Source organism: Cottoperca gobio, chromosome 12 (genome assembly GCF_900634415.1).
Source record: "Cottoperca gobio chromosome 12, fCotGob3.1, whole genome shotgun sequence".
Classification (NCBI taxonomy): Eukaryota; Metazoa; Chordata; class Actinopteri; order Perciformes; family Bovichtidae; genus Cottoperca; species Cottoperca gobio.
This window is the reverse complement of record NC_041366.1, coordinates 20125566-20143924: the sequence shown is the minus strand read 5'-3', so window position 1 is coordinate 20143924 and position 18359 is coordinate 20125566. Positions and strand designations below refer to the sequence as shown.

The 18359-nt window shown below is 41.7% G+C and overlaps 1 protein-coding gene across 2 annotated transcripts in view; it reads left to right on the top strand.

The window, feature by feature from the left end:
• dab2ipb (DAB2 interacting protein b) overlaps positions 1-18359 on the top strand; it is a 133421-nt gene that overhangs the window by 41083 nt on the left and 73979 nt on the right. Inside the window, exon 1 of one of the 2 annotated variants that reach the window (XM_029444261.1) lies at positions 13690-13826. The exons of the other annotated variant lie outside the window; for it this stretch is intronic. Within the exon in view, the coding sequence (XP_029300121.1) occupies positions 13703-13826 (124 nt within the window). The 5' untranslated portion in view covers positions 13690-13702. Of the gene's footprint in view, positions 1-13689; positions 13827-18359 lie in introns of those variants that run through there. 2 annotated transcript variants of the gene reach the window in all.

Below are 18359 nucleotides of genomic sequence, written 5' to 3'. Positions count from 1 at the left end.
TGGGTAGTTGGGGATTATTTCTGTAAAGGTGTGATATGTGTTGTGTGTGTGCGCTGCGGTCTTGTTTGCCAACGCCTTGTTGTGTTCACAAGGACATGGACCACCTGTTGAGTTTCCAATGACCCGGGAGAGAGCAGAGCAAACATCTCAGGACTCTCGTCTGTGTGTCTCCAGCACTCTGCGAACGCCACCTATGATGAGTAAACTGCAAATTTGTCTCTCCTGCTTTTTAAAGTTAGTTTTCAGGGTAATATTTATTCCAGGTGTGAATATGTGTTTGGTGCTTTCACACCTCCTTTTTGATTTTGTTCCTCATGGGTCCTTCAAGTTTGTGAATTGAAGTGGAAGAAGATCAAGGCTTTGGAAGTGTTTGAACAAAGACAGATACACGTGAGTCATTGACAGCGCTTGACTTTATATTTTTTCTGCAAGAATAGAAGTTGAAGTTGTTTTCCGGAGCTCTCCAACTCGTTAATGAGTCCGTCGCTCGACTTACACAATATCTTGTCTTGTCCGCCATCACTGTCACACTACACACGGAGACGTGTTCACACATTCAAGCCTCTCTCTCTTTGTAACTGTTGTCTGTGAGCTTCTGTACAGTCTGCCAGTTCTCATTACAGACATGCTGGGTGTTGTAACAGTAATTAACCTTCATCCGGGTCTCAGTGCCGTGTGGGGCCCTTGCATTAGCGTGAATTGGTCCTGAAAAAACCCTTGAAAAGTCCATGAATTTACGAAATGTGTGGGAACCCGAGTGTGACATCCCTTGCAGCGTAGTGCAGAGCAACACCGTTGTCTTTACACCTCTAGACAAGTACATCATTTCTTTAAGTCTAAGTTATTTTGTAGAGATCTTGGAACTTAGTGACATTCTGACAAAGTTACAATTATTTGGAGGTAAAACAGAAATTAAATGTTGGTTTTAATCTCTGATTTTACAGGAAAACGACTTCGTACAGTTAGCCAAAGTTTAACCAAATGGTCTGTAAACTGTATGGATGTCGCCTTTGTTTCCTTTCTGACCCGGGACGTTAACCTCGCAGTGTGACTGCTTGTGTTTCTTGCTTTGTCCCACTAATTGTTAGAGAAGACGTCAGGTCCTTGAGACGCAATAGTTCATTTAATGAGGACAAACTTGCAATATTCTGTAAGAAACTGTCTCACAGTGAGGAATCTTTACGCTTTTGCTTCTCGCCCTCTTTTGTACTTTTCTTCTCAAACGTGCCGTGACATCGATGTTCAGATAAACAGGCTTTCATCAGAGTTTCAGACAGACTGGTAACCAATGCAATGTGTGCAGACCAAAGCCCATCACTGCACCGTGCCCCTGGCTGTCAAAACAAAATGAAACTTGAAGAGCAAACACAGTGTGCATGCTTTAGTCTCCTGCACGCTCTGAGAACATGCAGGTTTTTGGCGGCAAGTCAAGGTGTTTTGCCGAAAAAGGTCTCCGTGAAAAACGCAGCGTGGACAAAACGTTTATATACGTTTCCACAGCTCTCTTAAGGTTTCCAGCTACAAACCTTCGACCGCTCTCTAATTTATGAGGCCTGGCGGATGAAAAGCTCCCCGATTTGAGATTAAAGTCTTGCTAACTTTTCTCATGTCACTCTGCTTTCAGAGATGCCACGAAACAACTGATATTTATAAATCAGAGGCAATGTAGTGCAAGGCTTTCATTGTTTCTATGGTAACCAGCAAGGGGATCAGTAGATATTTCGAGTCACATTTAGTCATTATTAAAATCAACCAAAAGGCCCCATGCTGCTTTCTGAGAGAGACTGAACACATACATTATTATTATTATTCATGTTTATTTCTCATGACACACGGATACCGTACAGAAGAGGGTGTCCCGACAGCAACAGCATTGTTTAAAGGGATAGTTTGGATGTTTTGAAGTGAGGTTGTATGAGGTATTTATTCTAACACTGACTATGGATAAGAACCTCATACAAAAGATCCAAACTATCCCTTTAAGATGCATTCATGACACCTTTTGAACACAACTTTCATGATAGATTATTGTACTTACAAAGGAACATGTTGACGTTCTCTTTCTCAGTTCATCACACACACACACACACACACACACACACACACACACACACACACACACACACACACACACACACGTACACACCGTGGGAGTGAGATAATTCATGTTAGTGAAATAAGAAGGTGGCCTAACGTGCTGAAACAAAACAGAAAACAGGAAAGAGGGGGAAATGAACTCCACTCCCAAAGGTTCCCCTTTCCCTCCCAACGTACCTCACTTCCTGTCACATAACTCGCCTTTTGGACCCTACACACACACACACGCGCTCAACAACACTGAGGGTCGTCATAACCTTTTAAGTGTAACATTTCACAGTTGAGTTGCTTGTCTTTGTAGAACCAACTGGTCTCTGCACTGTCCCAGATAGTTGTACTCCTCCTGCGTCCTGCCCCCGATCTCTGTGAACAGCTACACACACACACACACACACACACACACACACACACACACACACACACACACACACACACACACACACACACACACACACACACACACACACAGACATACGTTGTACCTTCATCATTGGGGCTGAGAAAAAGATACAATCCCTGTGTGAAGTGTGTGAAGCCATTAAAATACAGAACCAAACCTCAAATCTGCCTCTTTATCTCCCTCTGGCCTCACAGACGACTACCATTTCATCTGCGGAAGGACACACACACACACACACACACTCACACACACACAATGTGTCTGTGCACTGAGATTGCTGTTTATAGCTCGGATGTGGATTCCCACGATGGATCAAGTGTTGTCGATCACAGGGGTTGACACGTTGATTAGAAAATATGTTTTGTTTGTGCTCGCTTCATGTTTGAGTTTGTCTGTGTCTTTGTCTGCGTGTCTATGTGTGTGGACTTGTTAGCGGACTCCCATTGGCTGACTTATCTATGGTGTGCTGAAGGCAAGTGAAATCAGAAGGCTTGTTGCCATGACAGAAATGTAAAAAGCTGTAGCTCACCTCGACCAGCCGTTAAAGCTTTTAGGGCTTTTTTTTTTTTGCTAACTAAAATGCGCGCCTCTTTTTCTTTCCACTTCACTTGTTCTTCTTAGAAGCTGCTTCTACTGCTGCATCTGACAGATATAAAAGAGCCATGCTGCTTTCTGAGCTGGCCCTTCAGACTGATACGAAACAACACCTAAAAATAGAGCGAGACCAACTTCTATGGTGCAAGGAATTAATTAGGTCCGGTGGCCAAGAGTGATAACTAAGTCAACGTTTCCTTCTTCTACTTCAAAGTAAATCTAGGGTTTTTTGGGTATATGAATCGAGTTGGGACTAAAAAACTACTCAAGTATTTAAAGACTTTTATTGTGAAGGAACTACAGTGAAGTGTTGTGATGCATATAAGGTTAGTTTAACAATCAAAGGAAGGAATTTTCTTTAACAAGTGTGGAGAATTGTAGTGAGTTTACCATCTGTCGGGAGAAGACTGAAGTCTGCAGCCACGCTAACAGCACGTGGAGCTAACATGCTGACATTAAGCTGGTATAGCAAAGTATTTTCTCAAATTCTGTCATCCATCTGAAACAGCCTGTCTCATGTCGTTCCTGCAGGTCCGCCCAGGAACTCCCTGCTGTGCATTTTTATTGAACACAGATCAAAAGGATAAATGACTGTATGTAAGGCTCTGGGGCACCATCAGGGGTTAAGCTGGGCCGGGGCTGCAGCTCCGCCTCCTGACATCTACATTGCACTGTGTCAGAGCTCAGCTCCTTCTCCTTCAGTATCACTGCGCTGCATGACAGATCTGCTTTTAGACGCCGTCTCACACTAATGTCCTTTTCTTTCACTTTATTAAAAGTGATTTGCACGATGTGGCCAATCAACAGCGGGAGGATTGACACGAGTAGCGCCGTGCACAATTTATGCACGTGGCACAGCGGTGGTAGCATGTAGCAATTAGCATTGTGATCTTATTATTAACCTAAATGCTTTTCTGCACAGCAAGCAGGGGAGCTGTTTCTCACAGACTTCAAGTTTACACGGTGAAATCTTTAGGAGCAAAGCAGCGCCATCAAAACTAACATTTTTATATTCAGTGAAAGTTACTGCAGATTCTCTAGTTGCTTCAGTGCAAAGGTACATCTACTTTTTCAGTGTTTTGTGAACCATAAATTCCAACGGGCTGTCACCAAATGTCACCAATACAATGGAGGTGAACAGCTCTTTGTTTGTGTACAGCATTAAAAGAAAATTAATTGTAGAAATGTCCACGGCAACATCTCTTTCCAGAACCGGTGGCATTGTTACTCTGCACAATCCACATCCACACAAAACACCCTCTACACACTTCTCATTGGAACTGCTTTCTGCTCTAGAAATAGTCCCTATAAAAGTGTCGACGCTGTGGCTTTTTGTGTGTTTATCCATTTGTGCGTTCATGCATAGTAATCTTTGCAGCACGTTGGCTACAATTACAGAGCTGGAAGCGGCTGCTTGTGTGTCAGACTACGTACATGCAGGTGAGGGCTCAATTAACAGTCGCCACATTTGCACACATCACAGGTTAGAGCTTGATGGATGGAGGAGTTTTACACTGCCATAAATTGCCAGCTTCAGTATTGCCTGTATCGCTGCCAAATCCCTTGTCACCCCTCCTTAGCCTCACTATGTGGGCCACTTAAATTTCACATGGCCGTTTAACAAATTATGCCTATTGTTCATATGACAATGGAGTCTCTGTGGCTGAATGGGGGGTAGCGACCCTTACGTGGGCTGTGACTGAATTCCATAAATTCCAACATAAAGAACATGAAGTATTACAGGATAAACCAAATCAGATATTACGAGATATGTATGTTTAATTAACCCACTCCACTCCATGCCACGTCAACATGTCTGCACGGGCGTGGAGTTTCTTTCCCCACATTGCTTTGTAACGGAGTCTGGTGTAGTGCTTAAGTTTTAATGGGAAGCTAAGTGAGCAATTAAAGTAAAGAATGAGAAATTGTGATTCTTCCTTACAGGGGGATGTTATAAAGAGCAGCAATAAAAAGCTTAGGAATGAACTAAGAGGAGGATAATTGAAACACTACAGTCCCACTTCTGTAATGACATGTTTCGTTACTTATAAAACCGGCTCTCGCGGTCCTCTAATTTTTTTCCTGCATTTTTATAGCCTGTCCTGTCAGAGTAAAGACTATTACAGATGCTTCACAAAACATTATTTGCATTAGTTATGGCCGCAATATTTCAGCACCTTGTATAAACTGTAATAAGTAGTAGTACTATAGTACAGTAGAGTATCTATAGTTTATCCTTGCCTAACAATAAAGTCCAAAGGTTGTATTTTGTTTCCTGGTTTATGTGACCAAAACCCCCATCATACACATTTCCTTATTATAGAAGAGGTTTTTATTATTGATGCATTTATTTATTCTAATTCTAATTCTAATTCTAATTATTATTATTATTATGATATGATTGTTGTATAATTATTATTATATGATTATTATATGATTATTATTATTATAATAATGATATGATTGTTGTATAATAATAATAATAATAATAATAATAATTATTATTATTATTATTATTATAATAATCATTATATAATAATTATTTTATTATTGTTATATTATTATATGATTATTATTTTATTATTATTATATGATTATTATAATTATATTATTATTATTATTGTATTATAATTATCTTATTCTTATATGATTATTATAATATTATTATTATTGTATTATAATTGTATTCTTATATTATTATTATTATTATATGATATTATTAAGGAGGAATTTTGAATTTTGTTTTTAAGTTACGGTACTGTTGAAGATAACAGAGACGTTTTGTTTTTTACTCTTCTGCACATTGTAAATGTTCTGAAAACCTCCTAACACAGTCCAACACTCTCCCCACAACATGTTGTTTGACCTGGGATTTAAAGGAGAAGCTGCCACGTAATTAAATAAGAACTGGATTACTAAAGATGGACGTATGTGTTTGTTCACGCATGTGCAGAGGCTCAGTTTATCAATCCATGTCAATAATCCTTCCTCGTGTGTGTTTGCAAGCCGGCCCCTTATTTGTTTGATCTACAGTGGTTTGATTTCCCTGAGTAAGCATTCGCCTAAATGTCAACAGCAGAATGTGAGCTATTCACACTGTAATCCTGACATTGTCTCTTTGATGAGCGTTGCACGCGGCCCCACAGTGTGTGTGTGTGTGTGTGTGTGTGTGTGTGTGTGTGTGTGTGTGTGTGTGTGTGTGTGTGTGTGTGTGTGTGTGTGTGTGTGTGTGTGTGTGTGTGTGTGTGTGTGTGTGTGTATATACTGTGTCACTCAGTGTGTGTCAGTGTGAGGGGGACAGGATGAAAGTATTATGTAGAATTAGTGCTATAATACATCCATTAATTGATCCACAGGTAGTTAATCACCCAATTGTTGTAATAATCCAGTCGTTAATCAAGCAAAATGCCTTTTTCTTTTTTATATATCTTTGGTTTTCAGCTTTTCAGGTGTGATGATTTTGGACTATTGATCAGACAAAAGAAGATTTGAAGATTTGACCCCAGTTTCTGATGAATTATTCACAATTTCCTGACTTAAAAAAACAAAACAAAACAACTGACAGGTTGATCAAGTATCAACATAATTAGCTGCAGCGCTCGTTAGTTTTAAAAATGAGTTTCAGAGTGATTTTAACATTGTTATATCTCTTTCTATGTACATTATACGATCCGTACACTGCTTTTTCAAACCCATTTCTTGCTTATTGCATTGACACAATTAATTTACCTGCTTTTACTTACTCTAAGCATCGGTCAACACTTTGAGGCTGCGTGCTCGTGTTGTTCGGTGCTGTATAATATGAGCTCGTGAACACAAATGGTGTTTGGCAGAAGTCTGAGCTCAGAGGATTCTCTCTCTGATGTGATGTACTGTTGTGTTTTGGGGCTCTTTGGGGGCCTCTAAGATCTGAAGCCCACCGGTGGAGGAGGGAGATGAGACGAGAGGTACACAGCCACAGGAGAGACCGCTGGCTCAACTTAACTCTGCACAGACAAACCGCCAATAAGCACGCTATGAAATAACGCTATAGCAACTGATACTCAGTTTAGCAGGTGTTTCTGTGTTGTTATTGTTCTTTACATCCAGATCTGAAGAAGTATTGAACTTGTTCTGTGTTAAAGACTTTGTTCTCATCTTCTTTTGCTTTTCACGTTGCATTACATGTGAAACTCTGATTTAAAAACAATAATAATAAGCTTTATTAACACAGAAATAAAAAGGAGATAGAGATACACAGACTAAGATGGATAAGCATGAGTGATCGGGATTCGAGTCGATGCTCGTGCTGAAGTTTATCTCCGTTAGCTGAAAATGTCATAATTCACTGTTTTTTATTTTGACATAATTGTGGACATTTTGAAGCAAAAGCTTCACAGAATGGGAGATATTATTCAGCCATAGCATGTAGAGCAGGGGTGTCTAACTCATGTTAGTTCAGGGGCCACATGCAGCACAATGTGATCTCAAGTGGGCCGGACCAGTAACATCACAGCATGATAACCTGTAAATAACCACAACTCCACATGTTCACTTCGTTTTAGTGCAAAAAAGTACAAATACATTCTGAAAATGTTCAAATTTGATCTTTTTACAAAACATTATGAACAACCTGAAATTTCTTAAGAAAAATTGGTACAATTTCAACAATATTAAGCCTCAGTTTATCATTTACACATGTGTGTTACAACGTACAGATCACAGTGTGTCTACAAAGGCTTTTACTTTATGATCAAAACAACTCATTTTTACACTTTGCAAAGTCATCCCGCGGGCCGGACTGGACCCTCTGGCGGGCCGGTTTTGGCCCCCGGGCCGCATGTTTGACACCCCTGATGTAGAGTATCCGGAGATATCAGGGGGCAGGGTGGGATAGGTTGTTGCCATGGTGATTAACACGTTATGAACATATAAAACACTTCTTTCTTTTTGTGACTTTAATCTCAGAGAATTAAGTTTTCTTTCTCATAAATATATGACTTTAATCTCTGAAACATATTTTATTAACCTAATACTCACTTATGTTATCAGATGTTTGGCTACAAGTTGTTGCTGACTGAGCGTCAATGTGTGTGTGTCTGATTTCCACAGATACATTTGATATTAGATTTGAAAACAACAGTGCCAGACGTCTCTCTGTGCTCGTCTCTCAAGTGGTTGCTTCATTAGCGAGCGCTCTCTCATCTCCTGCTACTTATATCTTTATTCCTTTTAATCATCTGTAAATCAAAAAGAGTTCACCCTCCTCCTCCTCCTCTTCCATCTTGCATCCGTTTGTCTCCGGCCAACAGTGTCACACAGACTCCTCTGTTCTCTGTCTGTCTCCAGTCTTGTGTAATGAGTTCTGCTCGGGTTAGTACATTCTGCATGTTGGCCTTTCCTCTGGGGCCAAGAGGGGAGCGGGGATAAGAAAAGAAAGAAACGCCAGCGTGGGTAGATGGCACCGCTCTGTCACTATAGCAGCAGCGGTATTAAGTTAGTGCTTTGAGTTCAGAGAGGAATTCATTTTACGTCGGCAACATTAAACTAGATATTGGGAGTAATTGAAAAGTAACCAACGTGAGGAATGTTTCAAATTCTGCTCGTCTTTGTGCTCCTTTTAAATGTCACAGATTTCACGTGCGCTTTGATCTCCTTTAATCCCCTCAGACGCTCCACTTTCTTTGTGATGAAAACATTTGCTTGAGAACAGACGATTCCCTCTATTATCTGTTATTAGAGGGAGGGGGGCGGGGGTTTCTGTCCCGTCCATTTGTCCTTTCTCCGACACGTCTTGTGGATTCATTCAGAGTTGATCAGACGGTAAGATGTGGTGTCGGAGTGGCACAATGCAACAAAGTGGATCGTAATAATGTATCTGCTATAGAAGCATGAGATTACCTCCATTTTCTGAATTACTTACGACGTTGCTGTATAATCAAAGCCAACCACGACAAGCAAATTGAATTTTGGGTGTTAACTGCAGATTCCCGCGTCTGTCGAAGCCATCGAGCTTCAGGACAGTTTGAAGTGTCTCTCTGCAACATCAGTTGTACATTAGCGTGTTCTCCAGGAGGGGTCAGTAGTGATGCAGTCTGTTCCTGTGTTATAAGAAAATGGCTGAAACTGTAGATGAATCAATCAGTCGACCAACAGAAAATGGCAAATGTTTGGATAATAGATGGTTATAGTCAGATGTGTGTGTCTGTACACATCTGTATCAATGAGGGTGAATAATAGAAACTGTGTAATTGAGTTCAGAAGCACGGAAGACGGAGAGAGAAAGCCTCTCTGTTGCTGTTTACACCAAAGCAGCAGTGACTTTATGATATATATAATAAAGTCAAGTTGTCTTTTAGAGGGCAAACTTCTATCCGCCCAAGGATGTTCAAGCAGCAACGGCGATCAATTTTGTCTTATCCCCACGCTCGAGATCCATACTAATATGTGTTTTGTCATTTCCAGACGTACAAGTTTTGCCCAGACCTCAAATCTTCTATGGTTTCTTATCACACGCTGGTCTCCTCTGTTATTTCAAAGCAGTCCGGTCCCTGTGGATCTCTCGGAGGGGTTTTGCTCTGACGGTTAGATGTAATAGCCAATATGTGCCACTTTCTGTGTGAAACCCACGATCCATTTTGAGAGGATAGAGTGAGCTATGCCGAGGATCAGTACATCTCTCAATGTCTTCTTCTTTGCTCTGAAAGTGAAATTTGTTCCATTTTCCAGTCCTAAGTGATGTTTTAGAGCTTAAAAAGATTGTGAATTTCTTGGTTTTGGGTATTTTTCATTCACAGAAAGAAGTTTTTGAATGAGGCTTTTTGTTGTGTTATTTGTGTTCGTCGTGTTTTAACTCGAGTGTCGTCATTTTTAAGTTACGATTATGTCGGTTATAAGTACGAACAATTCGCCTTACGTGTGTAATTGATGTTGAGACAGTTTGTGGTTAGCAACGCTAAGCATGTTTCAAAGAAACATGTAGAAGATTATGTCATTTCCTTGCAGTATAACTCTTCATGAAAGTATTCTAACATGCACACGGTGGGAACATTATTTCATTGTTGACCTCCTTCAATATGCAATATTTTTTGTCTAACTTGCACTTTTCTCTTTTCTTTCTTGTTTGCTGCCGTGTGGATTTGACTCATCCCTCCGTTGGTCCGTTCAACAACAGGTAAGACATTTGTACTTCCACCTGTGTTTCCTGCGTAGTTCTACGCTCATCTCTCATCCTCCGGGTTTCTTTCTGGTCTCAAGAGGCCGACATCAATCCTGTTCTTTCCTTCAATTTCTAAATGTTAGCCCCGTACGCTGCAGCGCACCTTAACATGGCAGAGGAACAGGAAGTCATTTCATCCCTCAGGCTTCACCTGTGCAGACGTTCACCTGCAAACACACTCAAACATTTGGCTTCTGATCGATTATTCTGCACTCGGCACGCCTAATGGCTCGTGCCGATCACAACAGTTAACGAAATTAATTCATCTTGATGTGTTTATATTCAAGTCATTAGTGTGTCTCCATCGCCTGCAAGACGTTTTGTTTTCAAGTCTTTTTCATTCACCTTGTGGAAATGCCTGGTTTTGTAGAGAATGCCTTCAAAGTGCGGAAACAAACTTGTAAATCAGCATTATCTTCATTACACCACACATTCGAGTAGAAATGCACAACACAAAGATAAGTCTGTCCATATTCTTGTCATTGTCAACAAAAAGACCAACACCGTGTTATTCAGACAAAAAAGGTGCATTTGTCGGGGACTATTTTCAGCAGAGGATTAACAGACATTTGATACTCGGATGATTATTAATGGCAGCAGGACAGTGATTTAAAATAAACTGTAATCCTCGAAGGAACTGTCAGAGCGGTTCCAGAGCATCAGTGTGGCTCACTTGTGTTGTTCATAGTTTTTAGATAAGAATAGGTATATAGAACAGGGGGGGGGTGTTCTATATCGAGACACAATAGTTCTTAGAATATCACACGACTTCTCCTTTAGCCAGTTGTATCTGCTAACAGCCAGAAGTTATTAATGCTCGTCTCGCCTTAGGTGACACATCTGATTGAACTGTCCCACCGATCTTTGACCGGTTCACATTGTAAGGACGTGTCGAGTGGGAAGATGTTTGGATGAGCGGTTCTCAAGGAAGCTGCCAGCAATCGGCCAGACGATGCTAGTTATTCTCAACATTAGAAAAGGATCATCTTCAGATTATTTGGCTTTCCTAATGTAGCCAATATTACAGACCGATGATTGGGAATCATTGATGGTGCGTAATACGGCAAGAGTTCACAACTGTGTTTCACTTTAAAACCTGGGCTTTACTTGACCTTCTTGACCTTTGTGTGGCCCTTGTCAGCCAGAGGAGGCCACAGCAGCACACACACTTTCTACAGGCTCCTAGACTTTCTAACAAGAACTCATTGTAGGTAGCTTATTCCCACAGTGACTATTATACATGCGAGACAAATCAGTCAGTTTTGTAATATAAAAACAGCAGTGTGACCTCAGTTGTAACCATCATTTGTGTATATTTATGTGACAGTACAGGCCAGGGTTTAAAACGTAGGCACACTTTGTGTATATCACTGTTCTTTCCATGAGAGAACATGTTAACCGTGTCTTCAGGGTGTTTCATGAGCCCCACGGCAGCAGTGTGATGCCTGAAGGCCTTTAAACTCTCTCTGCTACCTGGAACGAGGATCTGGCTCGCTCTCCAGGGACATAGAGCTACTAATGGTCCCACTTAATACTCTCTGTGGGACCGGGGGAACAGTCGAGCCTGTGTCAGAGACGTACAGAGACGTACAGAGACGTACACAGGCTGCTGCATTCTGTCGTTGTGAGTTTATGGGCTGAGGAAATGTCAAAAGCTGCACCCAGCGTGGAGCGTTATGGCCCCCACTGGTCTCACTAGCAACACGTAGCATCACAGTGAACAATCGAGCAGCCGTACGGAAAGGTATCGCAGAGGGAGAGTGTGAGAGAGCCGCAGAAGAAGACTTCATTCATTTACTTTAGGACCGTTGGAGACGTGGAGAGCTTTCAGCCACATGCCCTGTTCTGATGATATAGTTTTATTATCATCATACGTTTTAACTGGGTTATGAAGTACAAACGTATGCCGCCATTCAACACGGTGCCAGTTGTTGGCTTCTGGGATAATAAGGTTCCTGTGCTGAGGGGTCGCAGGTGGGACGAGGACGCTGCTGCAGAAACCAAGACGTGGGACGAGAAACATCCGCTTGACAATTTCTGATTATTTGTTCAACTTCAATTCATATGATCATAGTTCAGAGTTTTCACAAACACTTTACTTTGCTGTCAATAAAGTTTCATCTCAACCTTTAATAATACATAATGATCTGTTGATATTTTGTATTATTAATCTGAATCTGAATCTTCAACGTTAGCAAAGTTATCAAAACAATATAGTGGAGAAAAAATGTAGTGATGTAGAAGTATGAAGTGAAGAACAAGCACGTCAAAGTTGTACTTAAGTACGTAGTACATGTAGTTACTGAGCACCACTGCTAATTAATTTGTGTTAATTTGTTTTCAGTTTGCTTTAAGGATATTTAATGATAATCTCAACGTTAATGTACAGATAATACTCAGCCCTGTTGTGCACACACAAACACACATCCTTGCATATGTGCCATTAAGTGTAGTTGTGCACTGTGGTCCATCTGCTGGACCAGCCACACTCTGATTGGCTGTTCAACTCTGTTTAACAGCCAATTGACATCTGCTTCTGATTGGCCCTCGCTGCCTGCCGTGCCTTTCTTGCCTCAGGAGGCAAATTAAAGTAGTTTTGTTGTAAAACCAGGAACATGACCGTGGCTGGATCAGGAGTCGCTAACAGTGTGCATGTTTCATTGTTATGTCGGACTCGTTTACTGCACCAGATGCTGTCTCATCTGTGAATCTGTAGTTTGGTTGATGGAGGGAAGAGAAACATTCTGATCCGATAGCCGTCGTGTTGACTCCATTCCACTGACGCTCTTATCTATGCATGTTTTCTATGCAGCCCAAACTTTTCTCCTGTTGTTCTCAATCACAAAGAACTCTGTCTGTCTGTTACACACACTCACACACACTCACAGGAGCTTTTAGATGGTGTGTTTGTGTGTGTATAGAACTGTGTTACGTGAGACAACAAAACAGAGGAACTGACTCTTTATAAAAGTCCCTTTACTTACGCAGCAGGAATCGTTTTCCTGTCCTTCAGGATACACACTCACACACACACAGTATTCCGGACATCATGCCTCTGGGATCTCGCTGTGGGAAACTTTGAGGGGGGAGTGTTCAAAGGTGGAGCTTCAGTCTGAGCTTGAGGAACGGGACCGTAGGACAGGACACAAGTATTGAACAGAGGTGGGTGTTTGATGCATGGTTTCGCAGTGGATTGAATTTGATCACAACACAAGGACTTTAACTTAAGTAGACGTGTGTGTGTATGTGTGTCTGCTGGAGGGCTCTTCAGTGAACTTTGCGATAAACTGAGTTGCGGTCCCTGAGAATGTTGCCTGGAGTTTATCTCCACTGACACCAGATTCAAGAGGACTTGTGTTCAGTGCTGCTGAGAGATCTTGTCGTCGGTGGGCTTCAGAGTGGAAACTAGCACCATGGCCGGGGTCACGAGAAAGGGATCCGGGAGACCCTCGTACTACTACAGATTCCTGGGCAAGTCACGACTGCAGCGTCAGCGAAGCCGGTCCCGCAGCCGCACCAGGCCGTCTGCCAGCAGGGGTAATAAACACAACTACTACTACAGCTAGAGAAAGTTCTCCATGCAGCAGGTTCACACTTTACACCACAATACTCTAGTCTTTGTTCTAACAATATGCTGTCGCTGATCCAGCTCAGAAGAAACATTACTGCAGCTCACTAACTTATTCTGACAGTGCTTCTGATTTTCATTAGCAAGTGCATATTTGTGGACGGTATTAATTATTGCTTTTTGGACATGCAGGCAAACAACATGAGCGGACTTCCAACTATTTTCTGTTTTATTGTTCATGTGAGAACTACTTAATAACATTGTGTGTGTGTGTGTGTGTGTGTTTGTGTGTGTTCGTGTGTGTTCATGAGAAACAGTGAGATGACAGTTTGCCGTCACTATTCACAAGGTGATGCTACTCTCAAATTGCAGCAGCAACACTTGACAGCTCACAGCTCATCGTCAACTTGCGGAGTTCCCCCCGTTCAGGCGCTTTGCCAGAAACCAAAAAACAAACACTTTAAGTCTGTTAGTTAGTGAGAGACGCACCAAATGCAATTTCTTTTAATTGCTTACCTTCCTAAGAACTAGCATACAACGTTTTTGTAACTTTTGTTCGATGGAACAATTGTATTGTGTTTATAAATGATGATAAATATTTGTACACATCAGAGAAGAATCAGATCCTATACTGTGTACGTAGACGGTCGTCTGTATCAGTTCATGTTCTGCTCTGAATAACTTCTTGTTTTTCTGTTCGCCATGTTCTCACACTCTCTCCCCTCACACTCTCTCTCCCCTCACACTCTCTCTCCCCTCACACTCTCTCTCCCCTCACACTCTCTCTCCCGCTGCCTCTCAGTGCTCCTGTACTCACTGCTGGAGGCGCTGTTTGAACTGCAAGGTTACAGGGATGAGTCTCCCCCCAAGGCCGAGCTCAAGTTACTTGAATTGAGAGAAAAGAAATATATCTGAAATTGATTTTCTTTCTCCAAATGAACCGTTTGTAACTCGCCGACCGAGATGTTAAGCAGAAGGAGTGGAGCGGATCTGTTGCTCGGGTGCTGGGGATCATGATGCAAACTTTTCTAGAAACAAGAAAACATCAGGATCATTCTACATAACTTGCATTTGTTTAAGTGTAGTTCGTCTTCGGTAGTCAGAGACAGACAAAGCTGCTCATGAGAGACAGACGGAGTGTGCAGGTGTCTGCTTTGTCCGTCTTTACTGATGAAAGAGGTGCTTTGAAGTCTCCCCTCTGTGTATTTAGTTCTAAACAAAATAAAACACAGACATGTATTTGAGCTTATGTACAAAGACACACACATCAACGCACTCTGCCTTGATCTTTGCGGCTAAGTGCAAGCTCCCCTCACAAAAACTTTTACACACTACACACATTAACGCAGTGACACGCAGGCGGAGAGGGTGGAGGTTGTTCCCAGATGAAGCTCTCAGGAGCAATACACGCCGCGCTTTGATTTCTGTACATTGCAATAGTTAAAAGAAGTTGTGGTTGTTTTGTATTCCCCTAAACCTTTGACTGTGTTATTGTACATCAGTGCATTCTACAGACTTCCATGTGGGTGAGTCGGCACAATTCATCAGATGGTCGTTTGACCTAATTTGCTGACATTAGAGGAATTATTGTAATTGAATCAATCGGCAGCGATTTGTTGAAGCTGCAGAGAATGTTTGAGCTGCTGTCTTTGGATTCACATCATGCACAGGGTTGATAATAATACTTATTATTTAACAACTTTCTTATATCAGCAGTGGATCACATTTCTGACTGGACTTAGCATCTTTCAACGTACTGTTTGCTTTTGACATCCCGCATCTTAACTGTTTTGGTTGAGTCTCACAGCTCTCATGCGTTATGTTTGCAGCAGCAGCAGCTGTTCTCACCCGCTGTACGCTTCCTGTCCAGCACCAGACAGACAAAGTTAGCAACTAGCTCGTTAACATACAGGAGCAATGAGCAGCTAAAGGAACAGAAGTTTTTCATTTGAATTAGTGGCGACCAAAACAAAGCTAATAGCAGAGACTTGCATTCGCTTCAGTTACACGTTGTTATTGTTGTTCACATTTTAGTTTCTGCTGCCCTCAAGTTGCAGTTGCAGGTCTTTGTCCTGCGCATGCACTAATATAAAAATGTAATTAGAAACCTAGTTCCCTGATTACGGAAACCAGGTCACTTGGTTACGTAGCCCTGATTACTTAAGTGCATTTATACGCACCGAATTTAGCAAATTGGGCAGGACGGCTTCATGGCTGTACTTATTCTTACAGGATGTTTGCAACGATATGAACAGACATCTGGTATGCCCGTAATCCAGAAATGTACTATATGCAATTGTATTGTGTATATAGGATTACATAAGCGGTGATAGAAGTAGTTTCCCCGTACTCTCTACCCCTCAGTGTGTATGTATGTTTTCGGTAATTCATTGAAATAAAGCTTGTGAGGAGAAAAATAAACAAGTGTAAACAGTTCTCTGTGCCTGGAGAGAGATGATGTGTAATTCTGAAATGTGTCTCATTCGAGAAGCTTGGCGGCTCGGTATATAAAAGGGTGTTTTTTTCACACCATGTACAGCCACAGTGTGTGTGGTTGTGTGTGTGTGTGTGTGTGTGTATGTGAGAGAGAGAGAGTTTATCTTGAGGAAGTTACTGTAGCCGCTGTGTACACACTGTCACCGGGTCAGATCAGGTGGCGTGAGCTCATGTGTTATTGTTTCCTCAGCATGTGTGTGTCACTGCACCATTATCTGCGAATGGAAAACTTATATCGGTTTGGTTCAGTCTCACATCGCTCTGCATCCGTCGGTGACAAACACATACCGACTGTTTATCTGAGGCAGAGCAGAGCACAGAAAGCATTTGTCTGCTCTGACTTGTTGTCGGAACTCTTGATGCAATCAAACTCTTTGTTCTGAATTGTCCTGTGAATGAAATGCTGTCAGTAAGTCATCATCTGTCTCTTTTTATCTGCATTGGCAGATAACAAATAACAGCTTTAAATGGTAAAGGACTTTCCACGGGGAAGTTGTCTCCACTCCAGTAAACTTTTCTATCTCCTCAGAGTGACAGCTGGAATTAGGTCTCTGAAAAAGTTGTTTTATAAAAGTTTCTGAATCTTTCTTCGTCTCGTGTTGAGCAGATTTTTTAATTGGCTCGTTTGAGCTGTGATTGCTTGTCGTCGTATTGTTTTGTGTGATATCAGACTGTCATTAGGGATTAAGTTTCTTTTCACCCAAGCTATTTGTCCCTAATGGAATAGATTGACGGCTATCTAGTCCGGCCATGTCCATAGTAACACTTCACCTACCAGCAGCTCTGAAGTTCAATAATGAATGTCTTTATAACTTATGTTTAAAGTGTAGAAACAATGGCTATGTGAAGGACTATCTAACGTCCGGGAGTCACTGCTTTCAAGAGTCTCCGCGAGTTACGACAAACAAGTACAACATGTTAATAATTGATCTGTAGAGGTGACGATGCTCAGAGCTCTTCCCTGCAGACGGAGCCTGTTCCTTCCTGTTTCCAGTCTTTATGCTCAGCTCACCGTCGGGTGGACGAGTCAGATAGAGTTCTCCGTGTGATCGGGGCCGAAGTGTTTGTCTCGTTAGCACGTTCAGGGTACGAGCTTCACTGGTCCATCAACACGGGTTGCAGTCTCTGTTAAACAAAACAAAGAAAGGGAAGGAAGGGAAAAGTGTAAGAAACTGAAGCCGAGAGTTTATTGGTGATTGGAACAAGAGAAAGACGATTATAGATTAATAATACAAATGTAGCCAAACAGCAGCACTGGCATCATATACGTTCGGGACGATACGTCCCACGAGGTGAGCGTTAGAAAGTAAGTAAAACAAACAAAGGTTTGACAAAATGTTAAATCCACATCCACTGATCTGTGTGCCAGTGAGAGCAGCACACACACACACACACACGCACACAGGAACAGAAGTAACAACCATGAAACATCACCGCCGTACACAAAGAGTTACAGCCCACAGCTTGCAAGAGAGCGTTTTAACTCCTCTATAACAACTCAATAATGCATTACCACTGACAGTTATTGCACATAATCATATTCTCAATGGGTCATTACCAAGAAACACTTTTGATCTGCGCTACTGCTGTGTCATGCTTCGTCTCTGTTTGGCTGTTTATGATGTAGCCAGCCTTTTGTGTGTGTGTGTGTGTGCGTGTGCGTGTGCACATGCTGATGGGAAGTGAGGACCGAAATAAGGCCGTTCGATGGGAAACAGAACAACATAGACGATCATCATGACGATGCCGAAGTCACATTTGTATACACAGGAAGTCTGTATTAATGATTTGTGTCTCACGGTGTTAAGCTACTTTAAATATTAACACCATGGAGAGAAAAAGAGCAGATTTAGAAGTAAGTGGTGCCAAGTTCAGACTTTAGCTTCACTTTCCCTGTTTCCTCTAACAGATTAGCTCTTTCATCTGTTTGTGCAGTTGTGCCTGAGCATCCTCTCTGAGATTAAGCTCATGTTCTAGCTTCACTGATCACGATAGGCAACCTCATT